This window comes from Vitis vinifera, chromosome 10 (genome assembly GCF_030704535.1).
Source record: "Vitis vinifera cultivar Pinot Noir 40024 chromosome 10, ASM3070453v1".
NCBI lineage: Eukaryota > Viridiplantae > Streptophyta > Magnoliopsida > Vitales > Vitaceae > Vitis > Vitis vinifera.
In genome coordinates, this window is record NC_081814.1 from 18675503 (window position 1) to 18703394 (window position 27892).

General features: G+C 35.7%; 1 protein-coding gene across 1 annotated transcript; it reads left to right on the forward strand.

Moving 5' to 3' along the window:
• The first annotated feature begins 13921 nt into the window (after positions 1-13921).
• LOC104878008 (uncharacterized) lies at positions 13922-19087 on the forward strand. Its single transcript, XM_019217930.2, has 3 exons — positions 13922-14020; positions 16839-16905; positions 17502-19087. Exons 1-3 carry the CDS (start codon positions 13922-13924, stop codon positions 19085-19087), a joined length of 1752 nt encoding a protein of 583 aa, XP_019073475.2.
• Positions 19088-27892: the final 8805 nt, after the last annotated feature.

Sequence of the window (27892 nt, forward strand, 5' to 3'; positions counted from 1 at the left end):
TAAATAAAAAAAAGGAAAGAAAGAAAAATCTTTTGAATTTGGAGGTGGTGTTGTAACACAACCAAAGGCCACCATTCCTTTTCGTCTAGTGTTTGGTTTTTTGGGGTGTCCTTTGGAAGGCCAGGTGTGAGATGAGTCAGTCTTCATGCCAATCCCACTAATATCAAAGGATGAAGTTTTCAAGAATCACTCAAGATTTTGTTGAAACTTACAAGCCATCTTTTGTCTACCAATTTGGTCAGCTACCTCACATCACAAAATGTCTAGTGTATATGTATCTGTTTGTATTTTGTGGCCAGAGAGTTGAAGATTTTTCCACTCAACTAATTTCTCTTTTCCTTTTCATATCTTTTTATTTTGGATTAATCAATTAAAAAAAATGAAATGATCCCAAATTTAATAATCTAATCTCTTTTATATTTGAACTCGAAAAGTAACCCATTTATGATAGAAGTGTTCTTTAAAATTTTGATTATTTAGGTGTAAGCTTTAGAAGAGAAGGTTAAATTTACAATAAAAAAATAATGATATTCTTGTCAAAAATAAGTATTTTTTATTGAAAAATGTGAAAAGTTAGATTTATGAATCGGGATTATCTCATCCCTTTTAATTAAATAACCCTTTTCTTTTTTTACTTATATTTATCAAATTAAATAGTTGGAACTTGATTTAACTAATTATTTTAAGAATTAATGCTTTGACCACTAGTCTCATTATTCCAAGTTTAAATTTTAGGAGAATTATTAATTTAATCATATCAATTGTCTTTTAATTTCTAAGATTACGTTTGCCTTGTTGAATATGATAAGATATATGTATATATATAGAGAGAGAGACAGAGAGATCTTATAAGATATCATTATCATTTCTAATAAAATATAGTATCCTTCGATATTTTATCCAATGGAATGATATGTCAAAATATTATATCTAATGAGATATGCCATGTCATACAAATACTTAGATTCTAAAATATTTAAAAGCTAAACTCCCTTTTATTTTTTTCTCACAAAAGGAAAGCTTTATTTTTTTAATATTGTAAAAGTCAAGCATAATTAATCACTTTCATCTTTTTTTGGTTTCACTCCCAAGGTTAGGTTGGATGTTATGAGACTATTGATATTGACCATTCTCATATCATGACATTGAGACAATCTTCTTCTATTTCATAAAATATGATTTTTGTTTGTCTTGAAGACCATGTCAAATGTCATAAATGTATCTTTCATCTTGTGTTTTATGCCATGTAGCTTATAGTTTCAAACCCTATTTTCTTTCCATGACTTTTTTCCCATTTTAGCAACTTAACTATGATGGGGTTCTATCATAATCTTTCTATCATGCGCCCATAGAGGAGATGTTGTTAGTTGATTGAGGTTGCATCTTAGAGGGAGAGGGTGACTAACTTTAGAACAATATATGATCATGCGCTTCACCAAATTAGGCTAGTTCTTTTTTAACTCTATTTTATTTTTTAATTATGATTTTTAATTTTGCTATTGAAATAATTAAAATATTTTATATAATTATATGTTAACTATCATAGATTACTTGTTCACAAACTATTTATTTTATAATTAACGTTTTAGTGATATTTTGAGGGAAAAAGAAATTGTTTTTTTAATAATAAGATTAAGACCTACTAATGAAAATTCAAACATAACATTTTTTTTAAGAGTTGTCTAGGAGGTTTTTTAATGGTTTGAATGCCCAAAACTAACCCAACCTTTGATGTTAATACCTTAATTTTGATATTTAATGTTTTTTCTTTTTCTTTTTTAGCTTCATTTTAGGAATAAAGTGAGGAAATAAGTGTTGGAAAAGGTCCATGAAGTTTTAGTCCATATTATGGAAGATTTTGATCTAGGTTAGGGTGAGTTTATTTGAATATTTTTAGATCAAAATATTGAAAATTATGAATATATGTTGTTTTATTGATGAAAATAAGGAAAAATCAAATTTTAAAATGAATAGATGTAAGCAATGGAATTTACAAATAAAATAAAATAAAATAGGGTTTACATGATTTCTAGAAGTGTGAAAAAAAAAAATGTTTTGTGGTTGTTTGTACTATGACAATTAAAAAGAAAAAGAAAAAAACAAATATTGCGTGTGCATACGGTGAAGAATTAAGTGTATTGAAAAAAGAATAAATAAATAAATAAATAAATAAAAAGTGAGAGAATAGGAAAATATTCTTCTTAATATCTTTAAGGTTTTGAAAATGGTGAAGCCCAAGGTTACCTTAGTTGTTGGTTTAATGGGAAAATATTTTTTTTTGATATCTTTAAGGTTTTGAAAATGGTGAAGTATAAGGATAGGTTATTTAAGGAAAATCATGTAATCATACACCAATTAAAAAAAAAAAAAAAGATTTTAGAACTTTACTTTTTCTTTTTCAATTTTAGTGTAAAATAAGAAAAAATATTGTCTATTCACACACTCTAATAGTGTTTTCAAATTTGTTCTATAATTACCCTCAAAAGTAAAGAACAAAGTACACACTAATTTAATACCATCTGTTGATAAGTACATGTGTCATTTATTTTTATTATTTCTCTAACATCAGTATATCTCACTTACTACTTGTCATGTTCCCACTTTTTTCTTTTTTCATTTTTTTTCCTCTTCTGCCACCATAATCTATTGTCACATATTATAGTTTTTATTATTATTTTTCTTTTTTTCCTTTATGTTCTTTTTAATATGCTCATGTATTTTCTCATATAACTTCTTTAATTTTAATTTTTCTTTACTCTCTAATTTCTCCATATTTATTTATTTTAATTATTTTTTGACATATTAAACTTAAAATGATAATATATAATAAACAATTAATATAACAAATTAAATAAAAACAAAAATATATAATGGACAAAAATGAAAATATTATCTCAGAAATAATATACTTGATGATTTTAAATATTAATTATAATAATACATTTGATAAATTAAGGTTTAAAGTTAAAAATTCTATTTTATTATTTAGAAGTTTATGCTATAAGATTTTTTATATTAATACTAAACAAAAGATTTATTTATTCTGTAAATTCTTTCACATGTAAAAGTAAAAATATATTTGTAATACTATTTTATTATTTACATTATTTTTCTTTTAATTTTCATTTTAAATTTATCATATCAAAATCATAATAACTGTTTTATCATTTTTCTTATGATTTCAATTTGATTGTGGATCTAACTTTTTGTTTGGTTAAAATCTTTAATTTTTAATTAAAATAAAATACAAAAGAAAATATATTTTTCATAAAAAAAAATTGTATTTAATATTTTATATTAATTTCATAAAAAATAGGTACATCCCTAAAAAAAAAAAGGTAAATTCATGCTAAGGAGAACCAAAACCACTATCATACTTATCATGGTGTATATATTCCTTTGGGACCATCGATAGGTAATTGGAGGTCCTCGCCCACCCCAAAACGAACTTTGCAATCCTAGGTATATCCATTCTTAGAGGAACCAAGACCCTTATCCCCATTCTCATGGTTCATATATTCCCTTGGGAACCCTCGAGAAGGAATTGGAGATTGTTTCCCACCCTGGAACGAATATTGGAATCCAATGTACATCCTAAAGACAATTTGGTACATCCTTTATAAAATTTGATACATATTTCACAAAATTTGGCATATCCTTAAAACAATTTGGTACATTCAATCCATGAGCTACCAGGACCTCTATATTATTAGCCATGGTTCATTTATTTCTTTAGGAATCTTTAGGAAGTAATTAGAGATAGTTCCTTACTCCGAAACCCTAAGTACATCCTTAAGGAAATTTGTTACATCGTTAAGAAATTTTGGTACATCCAATCATCGGGCTAGCAAGACCCCTATCTATCTTTCCATGGTCCATATTATCCTTTGAGGAACCTTAGGTAGTGATTAGAGGTCATTCCCCACCTTGGAACGAACATTGGCACTCTTGGTACATCCTTTACAAAATTTGATACATCATTTACAAAATTTGGTACATTCTTTACAAAATTTGGTATGTCCTTAAAAATATTTGGTACATCCAATCCTTGAGCTATCGAAACCTCTATCTTATTACCCATGACCCGTTTATTTCTTTAAGGATCTTTGGGAAGTTATTAAAGGTTGTTCTCTACTTAGAAACGGACTTTGGAACCCTAGGTACATCCATGAGAAAATTTGATACATCCAATCCTTGAGCTAACGGGACACCTATCTCTCTTCACATGGTCCAGTTCTTCCTTTGGAGACTCTCGGGAAGTGATCGGAGGTCATTCCCCACCTTGGAATGGACTTTGGCAACCTTGGTATATCTTTTACAAAATTTGGTACATCATTTACAAAATTTGATACATCCTTCACAAAATTTAATACATCTTTAAGAAAGTTTGATACATCTAATCCTTGAGCTAATGGGACATCTATCTTCCTTTCCATGGTCCATTTATTCCTTTGGATAACCTTAAGAATTGATTGGAGGTACTTCCCCACTTCAGAATGGATTTTGGCCCAATAGATAAATCCTTTACAAAATTTGGTACATCCTTTATAAAATTTGGTACATCCTTCACAAAATTTGGTACATCATCAAAAAAATTTGGTACATATAATCCTTGAGCTACAGGGACCCCTATCTTATTACCTATGGTTTTATTCCTATAGAATCTTTGGGAAGTGATTGGAAGTCGTTTCGTACTCCGAAACGAACTTTGGAACCCTAGGTACATCCTTGAGAAAATTTGGTACATCCAATCCTTGAGCTAACGGGACACCTTTCTTCTTTTCCATGGTCCATTCATTCTTTTGAACACCCTCAAGAAGTGATTGGACGTTAGTCCCCACTTTGGCCCTCTTGGTACATCCTTTACAAAATTCGGTACATTCTTAAAAAAATTTGGTACATCCAATCCTTGAGCTACGGGGACCCCTATCTTATTACCCATGGTCCATACATTCCTTTAGAGGATCTTTGGAAAATGACTGGAGGTCATTCCCTGCTATGAATCAGACTTTGGAACCCTAGGTACATCCTTAAGAAAATTTGATGCATCCCATTGTTGAGCTAATGGGACACCTATCTTCCTTCCCATGGTCCATTTATTGATTTAGACAACCTTAGGAAGTGAATGGAGGTCGTTTCCCACTTCGGAACGGACTTTGGCCCATTTGGTACATCCTTCATAAAATTTGGTACATTCTCAAAAAAATTTGGTACATCTAATCCTTGAGCTTCAAGAACCCCTATCTTATTACCTATGGTCCTTTCAACTCTTTAGGGGATCTTTGGAAAATGATTGGAGGTCATTCCCTACTCCAAAACAAACTTTGGAACCTTAGGTACATCCTTAATAAAATTTGATACATCCAATCCTTGAGCTAATGGAATAGCTATCTTCCTTTCTTTGGTCCATTTATTCCTTTGGACAGCTTTAGGAAGTGATTGGAGGTCGTTCCCCACTTCAGAACGGAGTTTGGCCCACTTGGTACATCATTTACAAAATTTGCTATATCCTTCATAAAATTTGGTACATCCTCAAAAAAATTTGGTACATCCAATCCTTGAGCTAAAAGGACCCCTATTTTATTACCCATGGTCTGTTTATTCCTATAGGGATCTTTGGGAAGTGATTGGAGGTTGTTCCTTACTCCGAAAATGACTTTGGAACCCTAGTTACATCCTTGAGAAATTTTGATACATCCAATCATTGAGCTAACAAGACACCTTTCTTCCTTTTCATGGTCCATTTATTCCTTTGAACACCCTCAAGAAGTGATTGGAGGTCAATCCTCACTTCAAAACGAACTTTGGCCCACTTGGTACATCATTTACAAAATTTGATACATTCTTCACAAAATTTGGTACATCCTTAAAAAAATTTGGTACATCTAATCCTTGAGCTATTGGGACCCATATATTATTACCCACGGTCCGTTTATTCTTTTAGGGATCTTTGAGAAGTGATTGAAGGTTGTTTCCTACTCAAAAAGGGACTTTGGAACCCTAGGTACATCCTTGAGCTAACAGGACACCTATCTCCCTTCCCAAAGATCCCTAAGGAATAAATGGACCATGGGTAAGAAGATAAGGGTCTTGGTAGCTGAAGAATTGCATGTACCAAATTTTAGGAAGGATGTACCAAATTTTGTAAAAAATGTACCAAATTTTGTGAAGGATGTACCAAGTGGGCCAAAGTTCATTCCACAGCGGGAAACGACCTCCAATCACTTCCTGAGGTCTCCAAAGAAAGAAATGAACCATGAGAAAGGAGATAGGTGTCTCGTTAACTCAAGGATTGGATGTATCAAATTTTCTCAATGATGTATCTAGGGTTCCAAAGTCCATTTTCAATTAGGGAACGACCTCTAATCACTTTCCAAAGATCCCTAAATGAATAAATAGACCATGGGTAATGAGATAGGGGTCCCGATAGTTCAAGGATTGAATGTACCAATTTTTTTTAAAAAAATGTACCAAATTTTGTGAAGAATGTACCAAATTTTGTAAAGAATGTACCAAATTTTATAATGGATGTACCAAGGTTTCCAAAGCCCATTTCGAGGTGGGAAACAACCTCCAATCACTTCCCAAGGGTCTTCAAATAAAGAAATGAACCATGGGAAGGAAGATAGGTGTCCTGTTAGCGCAAGAATTGGATATATCAAATTTTCTTAATGATGTACTTAGGGTTCCAAAATCCATTTCGAAGTAGGAAACGACCTCCAATCACTTCTCAAAGGTCCCTAAAGAAATAAACAGACCGAGGGTAATAAGATAGAGGTCCTAGTAGCTCAAGGATTAGATGTACCAATTTTTTTTAAGGATGTACCATATTTTGTAAATGAAGTACCAAATTTTGTAAAGGATGTACCATATTTTGTAAAAGATGTACCAAGAGGGCCAAAGTCCGTTCTGAAGTGGGGACCAACCTTTAATGACTTCTTAAGGATGTTCAAAGGAATAAATGGACTGTGGAAAGGAAAATAGGTGTCTCGTTAGCTCAAGGTTTGGATGTATCAAATTTTCTCAAGAATATACCTAAGGTTCCAAAGTTCGTTTCGGAGTAGGGAACGACCTTCAATCATTTCCCAAAGATCCCTATAGGAATAAACGAACATGGGTAATAAAATAGGAGTCCATGTAGCTTAAGGATTTGATGTATCAAATTTTTTTGAGGATGTACTAAATTTTATAAAGGACGTACTAAATTTTGTAAAGGATGTACCAAGTGGGCTAAAGTCCGTTTCGAAGTGGGGAACGACCTCCAATCACTTCCTAAGGCTATCCAAAGAAATAAATGAATCATGGGAAGGAAGATAGGTGTCTTGTTAGCTCAAAGATTGAATGTATCAAATTTTCTTAAAGATGTACCTAGGGTTCAAAAGTCTGTTTTGGAGTAGGGAACGACCTCCAATCACTTTCCAAAGATCCCTAAATGAATGAATGGACCATGGGTAATAAGATAGGGGTCCTTGTAGCTTAAGGATTGGATGTACCAAACTTTTTTAAGGATGTACCAAATTTTGTGAAGGATGTATCAAGAGGGCCAAAGTCCATTCTGAAGTGAGGACTGACCTCCAATAACTTCTTAAGGGTGTTCAAAGGAATAAATTGACCATGGAAATGAAGAAAGGTGTCTCGTTAGCTTAAGGATTAGATGTATCAAATTTTCTCAAGGATGTATGCAGGGTTCTAAAGTCCATTTCAGAGTAGAGAACGACCTCCAATCACTTCCTAAATATCCTTATAGGAATAAACGGACCATGGGTAATAAGATAGGGGTCCTGGTAGCTCAAGGATTAGATGTACCAAAAAAAATTTATGATGTACCAAATTTTATGAATGATGTAACAAATTTTATAAAGGATATACCAAATTTTGTAAAAAATTGGGCCAAAATCCGTTCCGAAGTGGGGATTGACTTCCAATCACTTCTTGAGGGTGTTCAAAGGAATAAATGGTCCATGGAAAGGAAGAAAGGTATCTTGTTAGCTCAAGGATTGGATGTATCAAATTTTCTCAAGGATGTACCTAAGGTTCCAAAGTCCGTTTCGGAGTAGGGAATGACCTCCAATCATTTCCCAAAGATTCGTAAAGGAATAAACGGGTCATGGGTAATAAGATAGGGGTCCTGGTAGCTCAAGGATTGGATGTACCAAATTTTGTAAAAGATATACCAAGATTTCCAAAGTCCGTTTTGAGGTAAAGAACAACCTCCGATCACTTCCCGAGGGTCTCCAAAGGAAGAAATGGACCATAGGAAGAGAGATAGGTGTCCCATTAGCTCAAGGATTGAATGTATCAAATTTTCTCATGGATGTACCTAGGGTTCCAAAATCTATTTCGAAGCAGGGAACAACCTCCAATAACTTTCCAAAGATCCCTAAAGGAATAAACGGATCATGGGTAAAAAGATAAAGGTTTCAATAGCTCAAAGATTGGATGTACCAAATATTTTTAAGGATGTACCAAATTTTGTGAAGGATGCATCAAATTTTGTAAATAATGTATCAAATTTTGTAAATGATGTACCAAGAGTGTCAATGTTCGTTCCAAGGTGGGGAATGACCTCCAATCACTACTTGAGGGTCCTCAGAGGATAATATGGACTGTGGGAAGATAGATAGGGGTCTTGATAGCCCAATGATTGAATGTACCAAAATTTCTTAATGATGTACCAAATTTCTTTAAGGATGTACTTAGGGTTTTGGAGTAGGGAACGATCTCTAATTACTTCCTAAAGATCCCTAAAGAAATAAACGAACCATGGTTAATAATATAGAGGTCATGGTCGCTCATGGATTGAATGTACCAAATTGTCTTTAAGATGTGCCTTGGGTTTTGATGTTCGTTCCAGGTTGGGGAACAATCTCCAATTCCTTCTCAGGGATCTCCAAGGGAATATATGAACCATGAGAATGGAGATAGGGGTCTTGGTTCCTCTAAGAATGGATATATCTAGGATTGCAAAGTTTGTTTTAAGGTGGGCGAGGACCTCTAATTACTTGTCGAGGGTCCCAAATGAATATATATACCATGATAAGTATAATAGTGGTTCCGGTTTTCCTTAGCATGAATTTACCTTTTTTTTTTTAAGGATGTACCTATTTTTTTATGAAATTAATATAAAAGGTTAAATACAATTTTTTTTTATGAAAAATATTTTTTATTTTATATTTTATTTTAATTAAAATTAAAGATTTTAACTAAGCAAAAAGTTAGATTCACAATCAAATTAAAATCATAAGAAAAATGATAAAAGCACCATCATTTATTGTGATTTTGATATGATAAATTTAAAATGAAAATTAAAAGAAAAATAATGTAAATAATAAAATAGTATTACAAAGATATTTTTACTTTTACATGTAATAGAATTTACAAAATAAATAAATCTTTTATTTAGTATTAATATAAAAAATCTTATATCATAAACTTCTAAATAATAAAATAGAATTTTTAAATTTAAACCTTAATTTATCAAATGTATTATTATAATTAATATTTAAAATCATCAAGTATATTATTTGTGAGATAATATTTTCATTTTTGTACATTATATATTTTTGTTTTTATTTAATTTGTTATATTAATGATTTATTATATATTATCATTTAAAGTTTAATATGTCAAAAAAATAATTAAAAAAATCAATAAATATGGAGAAATTAGAGAGCAAAGAAAAATTAAAATTAAAGAAGTTTTATGAGAAAATACATGAGCATATTAAAAAGAATATAAATGAAAATAATAATAATAATAATAAAAACTATAATAGGTGACAATAGATTATGGTGGCAGGAGAGGAAAAGAAAAACAAAAAACAAGTGGGGACATAACAAGTGGTAAGTGAGATATATTGATGTGAGAGAAATAATAAAAATAAAGGACACATGTACTTGTTAATAGACGGTATAAAATTGGTGTGTACTTTGTTCTTTACTTTTGAGGGTAATTGTGGAACATATTTGAAAGCACTATTAGAATGCATGAATAGACAATGTTTTTTTTTTGTATTTTACGCTAAAATTGAAAAAGAAAAAGTAAAGTTCTAAAATCTAATTTTTTTTTTAATTGGTGTATGGTTACATGATTTCCCCTTAAATGATATTAATGATTAATGTTAAGTTAATAAATAAAATAAAATTTAATTAGTGAAATAAATTGTAGTTTAATTTAATTATGTTGTGTTCCTGAAAATAAATTGGCAAAAAAAAGTTTTATATGAATTGGAAATTTATTAATTTACTTAGATAAGGAATAGATCAATTAAATTATCTTTCATAATTAAAAATATTAACTTGAATACTTAAAAAATTTAAGATTTTCAAACTTATATTTTTAGATAAATAGTAATAGTTGTTTCTCTTATATTATGTTAAGTGAAGAGTATTTTTTAGCATTATTTTCTCCAAGGTTTTTGAGTACTTCTTTGAGGTAAGGGAAATTAATACAAATTTTGTAAAATAAAATAAAATTTTCTTTATATATGCTATTTGAAATGTGAAAATGTTAATTTTGTTTTTATGCATGGATCTAATATATTTTTGCATGAAAAATATATTATAATTTTTGTTTTGTTTATAACAGAACATATGAAGATATTGTGCTTTCGTAAGTTTGAATAAATAAAACAAAGTATTTGACTTTAGTTTGTTTAACCCTTGTCAACAAGATATAATAGTTGACTTATGACCCTTGTCAATGAACTATAATAGTTGACTTTTACATTTTTGCGGTGGGAAGTGTAATTGATTTGGAGGTTTGATTAGAAATTACTAGTTCCACCTTAAAGAAACAAATTTGAGGCTAGCCACTCATTTGTAAAGTCCCACTTAATTAGGCACCATTTCTTATTTGATAACCAAAATGAAAATATTTAAAATGTATTAACATGTTTGAACTCAAACGTTTTTATGAAAATGATTGTACCTTATATCTCCTATTGATAAGAATGATTGAAAATATTTGATCTATGAAACTGAATTAATGTTCCTTATTGAGCTTTGAGCTCATCCCTTTAATAATTTTTCACGTACCCTAAATTTGGGTGAGGAGTAATAGTTAGCATGAGAATTTGGCATTTTAGGATATTTGTTTAAACTCTCTTTTTGGACTTTATATAAATGTTAGAATTTGATTAATATTAGCTATTGTTTAAGTTTGAATTTTCTTGGACAATGATACTTTAGTTGATATGTTAGTTTTAAAGTTGAGATTTGAAGATTTTAGAATTTTTGTTCTACTACTCTAAACAACAATTTAGTAATTGATAATTTTCAATTACAAGATGAATGTTGGTATCATTTCCACTTTGAGTCTTTCGGTTTGAGATGTGAAACGATTGTCATGCCTTTCAAATGGGTTTTGGGGCGTGACAAATACAATTAAACCAATATAAGAATAATCGATCATTAGGGATAAAATAATTGAGTCACTGAGAGCCAAAATGCTCAATCATTCTAGATTGTTATCAACTAATGATAAGCAAAGATTAAATGATGGAGGGTGCTATTGAAGAAAATGATTAAAAAAAAAGACATTTAATTGTCCCTTGAGCTAATGATTGTCCTTGACTAACTAAAGAAATGATTGACCATCAAAATATAAGAATGAACTATCGTTCCTTCACTAAAGCAGCAAATTTGCCTTGTAAGTTTAAGGTTAGTATTGATGTATTGTAGATGTCCATAGGCATTCAGGAACATATATGCTCCTTTCTTTCCCGCATGGCAATGAAAGCATTAGTATGATTTATCACTTTTTTTCCACCAAAGGTCCAATTGGATGAGAAAGAATCATGAAAAATATGCAAGAAAGTAAGAAGAAAATAAATTATCACTATAGTAAATATGATGTTTTGCCACATATTTTTGTGGTAAAAACATATTTGCTACAAAAAAAAATTTCATTGCATAATTGTTACAACAAGTTCATGAGTAATTAATTTTACCCATGAATAAAAAAATTGTGTTGCTAAAAGTTACTTCTAGCGATAAATGATATTTGGGGCGAAAAATAAACTATTTATAGCAAAATTACCTCTATCTTGAGACAAGTTTTGTGGCAAAATATCTCTTTTTATGATAAATATTGTTACATGGCAATATAATATCTTTAGTGACAAATCTAAATTGATGGAAAAAAAATATAATAATAATAATAATAATAATAATAATAATTTATTTTTCATTTTTTTGGGAAATTTTTTAGCATGAGTTTCTATTTCTAAAAACATGATGACCTCACACTTGTCCCAAGTCTAGGGGAGGGTTTAGCCTCCTAATAATTAGTATATTAAATGACAATTGTTGTAACTCGAATTCATAACCCTCCATTTTATTACTAATTTTTTAAGAGACTTTGATCATCTCTTCTATGAACAAATTGATGTTCAAGGAGGTATAACAAACTTTTAATTAAGTTCAACATTATTTCTATCTTTATACTCATCCCAAATTATGATTATTTTTCATACTTTTATAAATGAATGAGGAAAAACTTAAAAAAAAAAAAAAAAAAAAAACTTTAGGAAAAAAAAAATAGGGAAGCTAAAATTCTTAGAAAAGTATTGTTCAAAAAATGTAATAGTTATCTAAATTAGAAGAAAAAATAAAAAGTAAAAAACTTATCTATGTCAAGAATGGGAAACAATTTTTATTTTTTTCTATAAGGTTTTTTTTAACTACCACAAAATTTCAAAATAACAAACATACTTAAAAATTATAAATTTTTATTAAATTTGTAAATGTCATTTATATCTTTAAAATTAAAATTATTAAACTCATATAAAAAAAAATCAAATAGTTATTTTTTTTCTTTCAATTTTTATCAACATTGAATTATTATTGTGCTTTAATAAAAAAACCATTTTTTTATATAAATAATGACTATTTTGTATAGTATTTTTATAAATTATTAAATATATAAATATTAATTATGTAATAGTTTTGCTTAATTTTTAATTTATTATAGGTAATACATATATAATTAAAATAAAGGGTAATTCTCTACACGGAAATTGAAAATTTTAAGTCTTTCTTTACATATTTTTTGTTTTAAAAAAAAATCATACTAAAAAGTAAAGTTCATAGCAAAATTTTATATATTATATAACAATTATTCTTTGTCATAGTTTTAAATATGAAAAGTAAATTCATGGCTAAAAGTGGCATTTGAAACAGCTAAATTCATGGCAAAAAGTGAAGTTCATGACAAAATGTCATGTATTATGTCATAATAATTCTCATTATATTTTATGCCATGAAAAGTAAATTCATGGCTAAAAGTGACATTTGCAACAAATAATTTTGTTGCAAAAAGTGGAATTCATAGCACAATGCTATATATTGTTCAAGAATTATCTCTATCATAGTTTTAGCAACAAAAAGTAATTTGATGAAGAAAAATAACATTTTACTAGAATAATTTTGTGGCAAAAAGTAGAGTTCATGTGTAGACCCCTTTTATGAGGGACCCGGGGGAGAGTATTTTTTTTACTTATTTGCATTTCTTTTTGAAATAAGGAGGGGGGGACCCCTTTTTCTGCTGGAGGGAAGCCGGATTGGACGGGCAGCAAAAGAGCAAGGAGGCCATGCTGCTGATGGAGGAAGCCATGCTGCTGATGGAGGAAGCCATGCTGCTGATGGGTGAACAGCAGAGCTGGTGATGGCTTGTGAAAGAAGAGAGAAACAGGAAGAAAGAGCTATCCTTAGGCAGCTGTAGGGTGACAGAGAGAGGGGGGCTTGAACTTGGAGGGAAAGCCAAAGCTGAGGGGGGGACTTGCTGGTTCCGGGGGGGGATCTTAGAGAGTGAAGCTTGGAGAAAGGAAGAGGGGGGCGCAGGGGATTTTTCAGAGGAAGCGCCTGGAGGGTGATCTGGAGGATTTGAAGGGCAACTGAGAGAAAAAAGAGAAAATCAGAGAATGAGACTGAGAGAGAAGCAGGCTGAAGGAAAACCCGAGCTGGGCAGAGAAAGCTGTTATGGAGAGTTGAGGGAGCTTTTCAGAGACTGCAGAGAGAAGGTAACTAGATAGAAGACCATTTGAGCTAGGGAGGTGGTTAGGAGTAGAATCGGCTGAGCTTGGAAGGAAAAACTAGCTGAGATGAGGAAGAAGGTGCTTGGAAAATGATTAAATCTGGTTCCAAGAGACGTTCCAGGTATGTTCATTGGGAGCTACATGTTTTCTCCTTTAGAATGCTATTCTGTTGGATGTTTTTTTGGGTCCTTTATGCACCTCCGCTGCTGTTATCTCCCATATGCTTGCAAATCCACATGAATAACCATTTTAGTGTGCACGCGTCCAGGTTTTGTTTATTCCTAGCTTTGATACCTTCCACAGTTGGCAGCCTCCATAAGTCATGATGAGAGTTTTGGTTGGATAATCCAAAGACCACTTGCCATTCCATCCTAAGCCCATGTACACGTGTTTTCCACTTGTACAAATAATTTTTGAAAACCATAACTTTTGAATAATCTTTAAAACTTTAATTTCCGAAACTTCATTTTTTTTTAAATTTATTTTTTTAAATTTCACCTTTAAAGAATTCTTCAAAATCCCGATTTTCAAATCTAATTTCCTGTTTTAAAAAAAAAAAAAAAAAAGTTCCACTATTCATGTTCATTTATTTAATTATTATTTTCGTTACTATTATTATTATTCAATTTATTTATTCATTTTAAAACTTTGTTTTTTTAGATAATTATTCAAAATCCCGATTTCCAAATTCAATTTTCTAATTTTCGAACGTAATTTCTATTTTTTTTAAAAAAACTTCAAATTCTCAAATAATTTTCAAAGTTTCAATTTCTTTCAAATTTAATTTCCGAAATTCAAATTCTTAAATTTAATTTGCGAATCTCCAATTTTCAAATAATTTTCGAGACTCCAATTTTCAAACAAATTTAAAAAAATCCAGTCTTTACTCGAACAATTTTAATTCTACTCCGATTCTCAAACCTTATGTTTTTCTTGGTTTTACATAAGCACGAATGCAATTTTCATAATTTCAGAATAATGGAATTTGTGAGATCAATTCATGCAAGATCAATCGGGCTTTGGTGGGGGCCCAACATATGTGTTTTCTTTATGATTGATTGATTGTTTCTTTGATTTAGTTGTCATGCATGATTGTTTCTATTCAGCCCTATGACATGCTTGAAATTATTCCTTAATTGTGCGCTAACCTCACTTCTTGATAGCGCTTTATGGATCACTGCCGAGGTATGCATCCACACTCGCTCGGGTCATTTTTTGTATGCATGTTTAGATTCTCACATGTGCATGATCACTCTGAGTATTCATTGATTCCCTCATCAATCGCCATGATTGCTTCATTTTATTAGTAGAGACCCGACTTTAGGGACTTAAAGGGGTGCTACGGTCTTTACCGTACCTTCCCGATAAGTAACCTGACCCCCGAACCCGATCCGGTTTTTCACAGACCGCCTTTTCCAAAATAAGGAGTCACACTTAGGGTTTTTCTTTCTTATTTTGTTTACCCTTTTAAAATAAAACAAAAATAAGTGGCGACTCCAAGTCATTTTCAAATAATCAATAAAAATCAATTTTTCAAATAAAAATAAAAATCGAGCTCGCCATCAAGTGGGAAACGCATGAGCCGAAATGCGGGGTCCACAAAATGGCGACTCCACTGGGGACCTTTAGAGGGTCAAGCTTGAACTTAGGATGAAGCAAATATGGCATTTGATGAGTCGATCAGTGAGTACCTATCTCTTGATTGCACATTGAGAGTTCTTTGATATCATTGGATACATGATTAGATATTGTACTCATTTAGGACATTGATATGCTGATTATGATGATCGATTATCTTGATTTGGGCTTCCAATGCTGCGATTCTTTTTGTGCATCACTGCTATATCTATTAGGGACATTGATATGCTAGTTGCATTGATTGATTATCTTGCATTGTTTAGCATAGTGACCCTGTTTTTTTCATGTTTGTTTTGATCACCTCACATGTATAGACTCGCCATTGTATATCATTTGATTTGACATGATTGTTTCTCTTGGTTATATATTATCTTGATTATCATTTGCCAGATATTCTCCTCGATTAGCTTGTGTGTAGATTTGGATGATATATACCTATTTTGCATGACTGTCTGTTGCATGACACCTCTCATTCCGTGTGATTGCATGAGTTGCCTGTCTATGTGGGACACACACTTATCCCCTTATTCCCAAAACCCTAGTCTCGGTCGACATTGTTTTCCTGGCTCTCGTATTTGATATGAGACTTGTTTGCTCTGTTTGCTCTTCGACCGAGCTAGTGATTAGGAGTAGGGTCTAGCGATGGGCTATATCTATGTTTGGGAGCATTCTGGAGGTGGTCGACATATTGATGCTGATTGGAGTCCGAACTTTGAAGACTTGTATAGCCCAGAGCTAGATTTCAGGATATTTGTGTGGCCAGTGTGTTTCATCTCCTGCTTTAGCTTCCTAGGATTATCGGATGCACCCACACCATCACTGTGCACTCTAGTTGGCTATTGAGTGTTGAGAGTTTGAAAGGTTTCACCATAGGAACCCCCTGGGATGTCGAGGTAGTGCATGTGTGGAGGTGATGACCACCTTGCATGGAAGCACCCCGTCTCTTCGGAGGCGTGCAGAGGGTTGCGTACCGCCGGAGGGTATGATCGCTTCTGCTAGGGACCTTTAAAATCCACTCTCATCCATCTAGAACCACCTTGACCTTGTAGGTTGAGCCGTAGATCCTTCTATTAGGACTCCCTCCCTACACGTGGGTGCATCTGAGGGCCTTCAGAGCCTCTTTAGTCACAGTTTAGATTTGACACTTCCTCTTTTTAGTCTCCAGTTGAGAGTGCTCGGAGATCAGTATGAATCTGAGTATCGGTTGGATCACCTTTCGTCTTATCGCCTTAGTTTGTGTTTTTTACTTGATGAGTTTAGCATGTTTTCCCCCTAGGGCTTTCGTTTTTCTTTCTTGGTTCGACACATCTTTTCACTTTGTTGACACTTACTTGATACTTCGGGATATGTTCATCGATCATGATCATCTTGTTTTCGCACTGTACACCTATCACGAGCCCAATACCTCATTCTTCGTTTGATCCTGGATTCAATTTTCGACTCGATGCTCATATTTTCATTACGGAAAGGTGAAAGACAAGTTTTCATATTCACACTTTTTTCGAGAGAGTTGCCTTGATCACCCTACCATTTTTTTTTTTTTTGTCTTATGGAGCTCGAGTTGAAGGTTGATTCAAGGATATGTGGTTATAGATGGAGTATTGATCTCGTGATAGTGTGTTTTTCACACCTCTTTTATCTTAGATTATTGATGGAGATTCTCTAGTCACATTTGTAGCCATCTCACAGTGGACACCTTTATGACTCCAGAGTTCTCGTCATATATCCATATTTCTGATTGCCACCTCAGGACCATGTGCTTGTATGTTGTATTGTCGTCTTTTAGAGTTTTATCTCGTGTCCTTCATTCATCTTGTTTGCATTGTAGGGAGTCAGTTTAGGAGTCGGTTGAGTCTGGAGTCACATTCTTGGAGGAGAGTTCGAGGACGATTGATCAGAGCAGATTCATATCCGAGTTCAGATAGTTCAGTTGAGATGTCAGACGAGCTAGCTTCCACACTTGCTTCCATTCAGGAGTTCATGGCCGGAGTCAGTAGACGTTTGGATCAGTTAGAGAGTTCTCGCCAGGATCCTCATCCGGCTGGCGTGGTCACTGACGAGACGATTCCTCATGCATCTCAGACAGCACAGACTCGTCCACCTGGGGTTTCACTTGGTACTCCATTCCATCTGGTAGATCATTGTGAGACCATTCCACCACCTACTGTCACAGTGCCGTCTCCCATGGTTCCTACTATTGGGGATACTCGATTGGCCGAGCAGGAGGCCAAGGTTGAGAGGCTCGAGTCCATGATGAGACAGATCAGATTGCAGGACGGAGGTTTGACTTGGGATGACAGAGATGGCATACCGGCGGCTAGCTTGCCCGCCAAGTTCCGCATGCCAGACATTGAGCGCTACAGTGGGATTGGTTGTCCCAAGATCCACTTGAGATTATACAGCACTGTCATGAGGGCGCACGGGATAGATGATGCACAGCTGGTGGCCCTCTTTCCCATGTCACTTAGTGGGGCAGCTCAGAGATGGTTTGCTTCAGTTGAGCCTTCGAGACTTCGCACCTGGGAGGACGTGGCTCGTGAGTTCCTGACTCAGTTCGCTTTCAGTGCCGATATTGATGTATCCAGACGAGAGTTGGAGGCCACTAGACAGAGGCCAAAGGAGTCTATTTCTTCCTTTGTCACTCGTTGGAGGGCAAAGGTGGCTGGTATGGTAGACCGGCCTAAGGAGCAGGATCAGATTGATATGGTTCTTCGGAACCTACAGCCGAGGTTCGCTAGACGTCTGGTAGGCATCCCATTTCAGGATCTTAGGAGTTTGGTTCATGCTGCTTTCAGTGTAGAGGAGGCTATGGCTCGAGGATTATGGACAGATACTACTACTTCCCCTGACAGTAAGGGGAAGAGGCCGATTGGATCATCTACCAGATCTGGAGAGGTTGGTGCTATTAGCTATCGGCACCAGAGGCCCGCGCATCACTCAGCTTATAGGCCTCCTACAGTCAGAGCTCTTTTCTCTCTTCCACAGTGTCAGCATCAGTTGGATTATGCTCAGGAGCCTTACATTGCTCAGACTAGCATGCAGCCGCGACCACCACATCCGAGAGCCGCTACTCACCCACCGCCTAGACCATATACACAGAGGCCCCCGAGACAGTTCACTCCCTTGGGCATGACTATGACTAGAGCTTTTGAGAAGCTTAGAGACGCTGGAGTGATTGTTCCTTTGGCACCGAGGCCTTTGCCCCATCCTATTCCTCCTCATTTTCGTTCACATGAGCACTGCTTGTATCATCAGATTCCGGGGCACGATACTGAGCATTGTTCAGCACTCCATCATGCGATACAGGATTTGATCGATTCAGGGATGGTTGACTTGGCTAAGCCAAGTGTGACCACCAATCCCCTGCCTGCACATTCTACACATGCAGCTCCTCCTCCTCCTGGTCTTCAGTAGATTGATTTGGATGTTGATGGTATTGATGGTCGCATGGTATTTTGGGACACCTCAGGTTGGGGACTTTGTTTCAGTTGACATGGGTACATCATTTTGCAGCGATCTAGCTCAGAGCACCTTTCATTTTGATTTATGGTCGTCATCAGAGTCGTTCCCGTTCTGTTAGGTCCAGTGTTTAGCTCATCAGAGTCGCTTTGTCGAGTCCAGTTTGGTTCAGAGTTGTTGTTTGTAGTTCATGTTGAGAGTCTAGTCTTTTGTAGTCCTCTATCGCTTCACACATGATGTACTCATTTGGTTCATTTAGTGATATGATCTTTTTATTTTGGGTATGTGTTATTCTTTTTTCTCGTGAGTACGTTTTACATATTTTGTGTTGATGTGTGTTATGCTTTCGATATGAAACATATTTTCACTTACATCACGATCACTGTGGCCTGACCTATCATGGAGGATATTGAGCCTTTTGACCTAGGATCAGGAGATCGACCTAGGGATTTCGAGACTGTGACCCATTTCACCTTCCGTTCATAGCATTACCATATCCATATCCATACCCTGACTCTGTGGACTTGTTGACTTACCCATTTTGAGCTTGACATGACACTACCCTTGGTACCGTTATACTACATTACCATCCTTGTTCGCCTTAGCATATTACAATACCATTCTCTGTTTCTTTCCATCATTTCCTTGATCTGACCAGGTAGAGTTCGAGATGGTTAGACCCGAGGTGAGCTTCACACGATGATAGATGGATCATGATGAGAGAGTGGCTTGATTATTTGATGCTATTGTTGAGATAGAGGGGTTATCATGGAGCATCCAGATTTGAGCCATTGCACATGACTTTAGAGAGTCGGGATGATTAGACATGGTGACTTTATGAGATGATGGTGAGTGGCATATGACGATAGGGCGAGGTGATTGTCGGAGGACATTGATGATTATCACAGAGCCTCGGTGGGAGCTTTCACGTGATTTTGGAGGAGTTGACATGACTTTGTTAGATGGATGCCAGTCTTTAGTATTGGCCACGTGAGATCTCGAAAGCACGATGTTCGAGGTTTTGGTCAAAGGATGGGTGGCCATCATTTCATGAGCTTATTTACTTTATCACCCTCATATATAGAGTTACCCGTTGCTAGCCCTTTGAGCCTCACACGAGCACGTAGCCTTTTCTTTCATCACCTCATTTACCTATTACACCGGGTTGGAGACCCTATAGTGCTTGCATGCTATTGTTTGGATACGTCATGAGTTCCAGACCTGACATACATATTCGAGCCTCATTCTTCACTCTTCACTGTGATATTTTCCGCTTGGACATCATTTCATCACTATTTTCCGATATCACATATCACCACTTGTAATATTCGTTCTCTGCTTTTTCTTTCATTATTGCTTACTCGACATTATCCGTGTTTCACCTTGAGTGGTGGTTTTCCACACGTCACTGCATGGAGGATTGTCATGTTCCTCCCCTGTTCGCCATAGGGGCAGTGGTTCAGAGATGTTATTTTGAGAGGTTGTCTTGTTAGTGAGGATTCATGTTACATTCGTATGTGGAGAGGGTTTGATCATTTGAGTATGTATTTTCATGGGAGTTCATTCATTATTGATCAGAGTATGCGCAAAAAAAAAAAAAAAAAAAAAAAAAAAAAAAAAAAAAAAACATTTAAAAAAAAAATGAATGAAAAAAATAAGAAAAAAAGAAAAAAAATATAGCGCATTGTTCATTTTATCGTTCTTCATTGGGCATGTGTATGGACGTGCCGGGTTGCTTCATTGAGTTCATGTGTTAGAGAGAGTTCGTATGAGAGCTTCTTTCTGAGATTCATCTTGATGTATATTTTGGGTGAGAGTATGAGTCATCCATTCGATTTTTGTGAGAGAGACGAGCGACCTTTCTTTAGTATCTCTGGGTCCCTGTTCTATCCATCATTCCATCTATTTCGGATGTGACTACTTTCTATGCTTTGATGCAGGTTGACCATCACTCATTTTTCTATTTCTTTGTTTTCTTGTATCTTTGTTTTGTTCCTCCATTCCACCCTTAGCTCTTCTGGTTTCTTTCTTTTCTCATCCTGCTTGATGTTTGACTTGGGTTCAGCATCCACACTTTATTCTTGCTCATTCGATATGTTCATCTCTTTATCCTCACTTTTGGTGTGGGGACTCCTAGATTCGGGACTCGTGACGTTTTCTATGCATTGCATTTCATGCACAAGGGGTATGGGGATTATATCATTGGGATCTTTGAGCCTAGTTTCCTTTCATTTCTTTCACCCTATTACCTTAGCCTACGTTACGTCCCGTGTCTGAAGACCACCCTGAGGCCATTACTTCACATTGTGTTTGACGGCTCACACATGGGCAATACTCGAGCTTGGTTGGTGATTATTTCTCGGAGCATGATGGATGTAGAGTTGAGATGATGATTTACACTGGGGCGTACCCCTATTATCAGTGATGGATTTTCAGAGGCGCCGTTATCTACACTAGGGCATACCCCCTCTCATCGATGACGTTTTTTTTCGGGATGATGCTTTACACTGAGGCATAGTCAGTTCGTTTCTTTGCGTGGATTGTGATGGATTAGGAGTTGTGGGATGACCCTACATTGGGGCATAGCCACTTCAGAGAGCACTTTTATTGGAGATACAGTCGCTCTACTCGATACTCTGCATTGGGACACACTCTACTCATCGATGGTTGGTTTTTGAGATGACGATTTTATTTGAGGCGTAGCCCTCTCATTGGTGATGGACTTTGATTGGTCATTGGAGCATAGTCACTTCAGTTGGTTTATACTGGGGCATAGCCACCGCATTCACATTCATGGAGCCCGGGGATTCTGATTCATATGGATTATGTTGAGATGTTTCCGTTTTGGCACCAGGAGTAGAGGTTGATTGATTTGTTGACTCGGATACACTACTTTACACTGTGGCATAGCCGGAATGGAGAGCATTTTTCATTGGAGCATGGCCACCCTATTTGGATCCTTTACACTGGGGCATGTCCATCTTTTGGAGGGAGATCAGATTGGTTCTTGACATTGGAGCACTTGACGAGTGATAGGGAGATCATTGGATTATTTCATGTTGTCCTCATTGCATACTGGGGCATAGCCACCTTGTTGGAGGTTTTGACATTGAGGCTTGACTTCCTGTTTGTGATTGATGCTTACGATGGGTTATGGAGTTATCGACACCTCGGGTTTAGTCTTCTCGGCATACTTGGATGATCTCGGATATCTCCCTACCTTTCATTTCATACTCGGACGTTTCAGCATGGATACTTTCATACCTTCTATCATACCGGAGCCTGACCATCACCTTCTTTTATCCTTCACATCTTACCATGGCACATGACCTCACCCCTTTCTCGATTATGAGGAGATGTAGATCAGTCCTCGATCACCTTGGTTGTGCTTTCATATATCTTTTGGACTTTAGGTTCAACATCTTCCATGATGGCAGGGCCTGACAGATTGCTGACTTATTAGTGTTGATGCTTTCATTTTGACAGTCGGCATGTTGAGTGTTGATTTGCTTGTTTTTCGCATTTCGGGCATTGGTCATCATTGTTTTTATTCGTCAGTCATTTCTGTTTAGTCAGCATGGTATCACGATACATAGTCCTGTTTGGCATTACTTATTTGAGGTTGGACATTTTCATTACATGATGGATGAGCATATCTCAGAGTACAGTAGTTTTGATGCATTTTGCTTCTCTGTCTGTTCATCATTACATACTAGGGCATACCCCATCTCCGAGAGCATTGAACCTTCGACAGGTTTCATTCACTTTTGATCTAGTTGTCGACCCTGAGAGTTGCATACTGGGGCATACCCTCCTTCTCCGAGATCATCGGATCTTTCACAGGCTTCATTATCTTTCGACCTAGTTGTCGATCCTTATGAGTTGTCATACTGGGGCATATCCTCTCCCGAGTTTACTTGCATCATTATCTGGGTCATTCTTTGGTTTTGGGTCACTTGATCAGGTCATTCATCATCTTGTCATGTCAGTTTGAGTCGGGACCGCACCTATACGATCGGCCATCTCTTTGTCATGTCAGTTCAGTTTCTGGGACCGCACCTATACGATCGGTCATTATCGTGTCAGTTTGAGTCGGGACCGCACCTATACGATCGGTCATTATTGTGTCAGTTTGAGTCGGGGCCGCACCTATACGATCGGCCATCTCTTTGTCATGTCAGTTCAGTTTCTGGGACCGCACCTATACGATCGGTCATTATCGTGTCAGTTTGAGTCGGGACCGCACCTATACGATCGGTCATCTCTTTGTCATGTCAGTTCAGTTTCTGGGACCGCACCTATACGATCGGTCATTATCGTGTCAGTTTGAGTCAGTCGGGGCCGCACCTATACGATCGGCCATCTCTTTGTCATGTCAGTTCAGTTTCTGGGACCGCACCTATACGATCGGTCATTATCGTGTCAGTTTGAGTCGGGGCCGCACCTATACGATCGGCCATTTCTTTGTCATGTCAGTTCAGTTTCTGGGACCGCACCTATACGATCGGTCATTATCGTGTCAGTTTGAGTCGGGACCGCACCTATACGATCGGTCATCTCTTTGTCATGTCAGTTCAGTTTCTGGGACCGCACCTATACGATCGGTCATTATCGTGTCAGTTTGAGTTGGGGCCGCACCTATACGATCGGTCATTATCATGTCAGTTCAGTTTTTAGGACCGAACCTATACGATCGGTCATTATCGTGTCAGTTTGAGTCGGGACCGCACCTATACGATCGGTCATCTCTTTGTCATGTCAGTTCAGTTTCTGGGACCGCACCTATACGATCGGCCATCTCTTTGTCATGACAGGTCAGTTTCTGGGACCGCACCTATACGATCGGTCATTATCGTGTCAGTTTGAGTCGGGGTCGCACCTATATCGATCGGCCATCTTCCTATCATGTCAGTTCAGTTTTTGGGACCGCACCTATGCGATCGGTCATCTCTTTGTCGTGACAGTTCAGTTTCTGGGACCGCACCTATACGATCGGTCATTATCGTGTCAGTTTGAGTCGGGGCCGCACCCATATCGATCGGCCATTTCCCCTATCAGTTTGTGTTTAGTTTGAGTCGGGACCGCACCCATATAGATCGGTCATTCATTCTTCCTATCAGGTCAGTTCGGCGGCTAGGTCTTTGCTTCAGTATGACATTCAGGGTCACATTTCCATTTTGGGCGTTCAGAGTCATTCTCCTCACCTGGTTACTTGATGCTTATCGCCTATTCATCATTGCTCTTCTAGACTTCCCCTTCCATTGCACATGACATAGTTCTTTTAGTTCGTGACACATACTTTTGTCATGTTATTAGGCACCCTACACCCGGCCTCCTCATATAGCTTGCCTAGGGCAGTCTCCTTTGAGCGTAGTCTTTTCTATACTCCAGGGTGGTTCGACCGTTACTCACCTTTGACATCGATCTTCGGGTCACTTTTGGAGGCATCTTAGAGGGAGCCTGGGTCCTCAGTGTGGCTTCAGAGGCGCTTTGAAATATGTTTTCCTTTTAGGATTAGAGCCTCGTTGTTCATCTGTTAGGCTGAGTGAGTTTATATCTCACTAGTGTCCCTATGGGGGTCTCCTTGGTTCTTCGGTAGAGTTCACTTCATTCCTATTCACTATTCACACTTACTTTTCACTTCAGTGTTCACATTCCTTGCACTCGTGAGCTCTACCGAAGAGGGGCATATTTGTAGACCCCTTTTATGAGGGACCCGGGGGAGAGTATTTTTTTTACTTATTTGCATTTCTTTTTGAAATAAGGAGGGGGGGACCCCTTTTTCTGCTGGAGGGAAGCCGGATTGGACGGGCAGCAAAAGAGCAAGGAGGCCATGCTGCTGATGGAGGAAGCCATGCTGCTGATGGGTGAACAGCAGAGCTGGTGATGGCTTGTGAAAGAAGAGAGAAACAGGAAGAAAGAGCTATCCTTAGGCAGCTGTAGGGTGACAGAGAGAGGGGGGCTTGAACTTGGAGGGAAAGCCAAAGCTGAGGGGGGGACTTGCTGGTTCCGGGGGGGGATCTTAGAGAGTGAAGCTTGGAGAAAGGAAGAGGGGGGCGCAGGGGATTTTTCAGAGGAAGCGCCTGGAGGGTGATCTGGAGGATTTGAAGGGCAACTGAGAGAAAAAAGAGAAAATCAGAGAATGAGACTGAGAGATAAGCAGGCTGAAGGAAAACCCGAGCTGGGCAGAGAAAGCTGTTATGGAGAGTTGAGGGAGCTTTTCAGAGACTGCAGAGAGAAGGTAACTAGAGAGAAGACCATTTGAGCTAGGGAGGTGGTTAGGAGTAGAATCGGCTGAGCTTGGAAGGAAAAACTAGCTGAGATGAGGAAGAAGGTGCTTGGAAAATGATTAAATCTGGTTCCAAGAGACGTTCCAGGTATGTTCATTGGGAGCTACATGTTTTCTCCTTTAGAATGCTATTCTGTTGGATGTTTTTTTGGGTCCTTTATGCACCTCCGCTGCTGTTATCTCCCATATGCTTGCAAATCCACATGAATAACCATTTTAGTGTGCACGCGTCCAGGTTTTGTTTATTCCTAGCTTTGATACCTTCCACAGTTGGCAGCCTCCATAAGTCATGATGAGAGTTTTGGTTGGATAATCCAAAGACCACTTGCCATTCCATCCTAAGCCCATGTACACGTGTTTTCCACTTGTACAAATAATTTTTGAAAACCATAACTTTTGAATAATCTTTAAAACTTTAATTTCCGAAACTTCATTTTTTTTTAAATTTATTTTTTTAAATTTCACCTTTAAAGAATTCTTCAAAATCCCGATTTTCAAATCTAATTTCCTGTTTTAAAAAAAAAAAAAAAAAAGTTCCACTATTCATGTTCATTTATTTAATTATTATTTTCGTTACTATTATTATTATTCAATTTATTTATTCATTTTAAAACTTTGTTTTTTTAGATAATTATTCAAAATCCCGATTTCCAAATTCAATTTTCTAATTTTCGAACGTAATTTCTATTTTTTTTTTAAAAACTTCAAATTCTCAAATAATTTTCAAAGTTTCAATTTCTTTCAAATTTAATTTCCGAAATTCAAATTCTTAAATTTAATTTGCGAATCTCCAATTTTCAAATAATTTTCGAGACTCCAATTTTCAAACAAATTTAAAAAAATCCAGTCTTTACTCGAACAATTTTAATTCTACTCCGGTTCTCAAACCTTATGTTTTTCTTGGTTTTACATAAGCACGAATGCAATTTTCATAATTTCAGAATAATGGAATTTGTGAGATCAATTCATGCAAGATCAATCGGGCTTTGGTGGGGGCCCAACATATGTGTTTTCCTTATGATTGATTGATTGTTTCTTTGATTTAGTTGTCATGCATGATTGTTTCTATTCAGCCCTATGACATGCTTGAAATTATTCCTTAATTGTGCGCTAACCTCACTTCTTGATAGCGCTTTATGGATCACTGCCGAGGTATGCATCCACACTCGCTCGGGTCATTTTTTGTATGCATGTTTAGATTCTCACATGTGCATGATCACTCTGAGTATTCATTGATTCCCTCATCAATCGCCATGATTGCTTCATTTTATTAGTAGAGACCCGACTTTAGGGACTTAAAGGGGTGCTACGGTCTTTATCGTACCTTCCCGATAAGTAACCTGACCCCCGAACCCGATCCGGTTTTTCACAGACCGCCTTTTCCAAAATAAGGAGTCACACTTAGGGTTTTTCTTTCTTATTTTGTTTACCCTTTTAAAATAAAACAAAAATAAGTGGCGACTCCAAGTCATTTTCAAATAATCAATAAAAATCAAATTTTCAAATAAAAATAAAAATCGAGCTCGCCATCAAGTGGGAAACGCATGAGCCGAAATGCGGGGTCCACATCATGACAAAATGTCGTATTGTAAAAATTATTTCTATCATGTTTTTAATAATGAAAGATGAATTTATGGTTAAAAGTGACATTTTGTCACGAAATTTAGTTTATAGCAAAAAAATCATGACAAAAAGTTATATATATATATATATATATATATATATATAGAGTCCATTTCTTAAATAATTTTTCTTATATTTTATTTTTTATTTTTAATTTTAATGTCAAATCATATAAATAATTTATTTTCCTTTTTATCTAGTATTTTAAATGATCTCCACACAAAACCAAAAGAAATTTTGTATAAAAAACTTGGTTAGAAATTGAGAGCAAGGAAGTTTTTCAATGACCGACTATCCATTTTGATCATTTGGCCAAAACAAAAGAACCTAGAGATTCTTAGATGGACAATAGAGAATGAAACATTGAGAAGTAATGACAACCCTTACATGGAATAAAGTGAGTTCACGTGCATAAAGATATTAAATTCCCTATAATAAGCTATATAGGCTTCTTTTTCCCTTTTGAGTCAACTACTTTACAAAGCTTTTCATTGCATTTTCTAGTGGCATATCACTACATATAGCACTTATATGAATATACATTTCTAACCTTTTTTAACCAATATAAGATAATATCTAAAAAAGGAATGGACATTTCAATTTTTTTAAAATAAATATTTAATAATTTTAAACACAAAAAGTATCAAAAGCACAAGAAAGAAAAATATGCATGTTTTACACACATACATGTATATACTTATACTAAGAATTTATTAACACATGGATATTAAAAGATAAAATAGAAAATAAGATATTGGTTAAAAAAATAAATGTAGGTAGAAGAAAATGTTTAAATGAGTTTGGATTACATACATCTCAAAAATATGAAAACTTTCCAACTTTTTTTT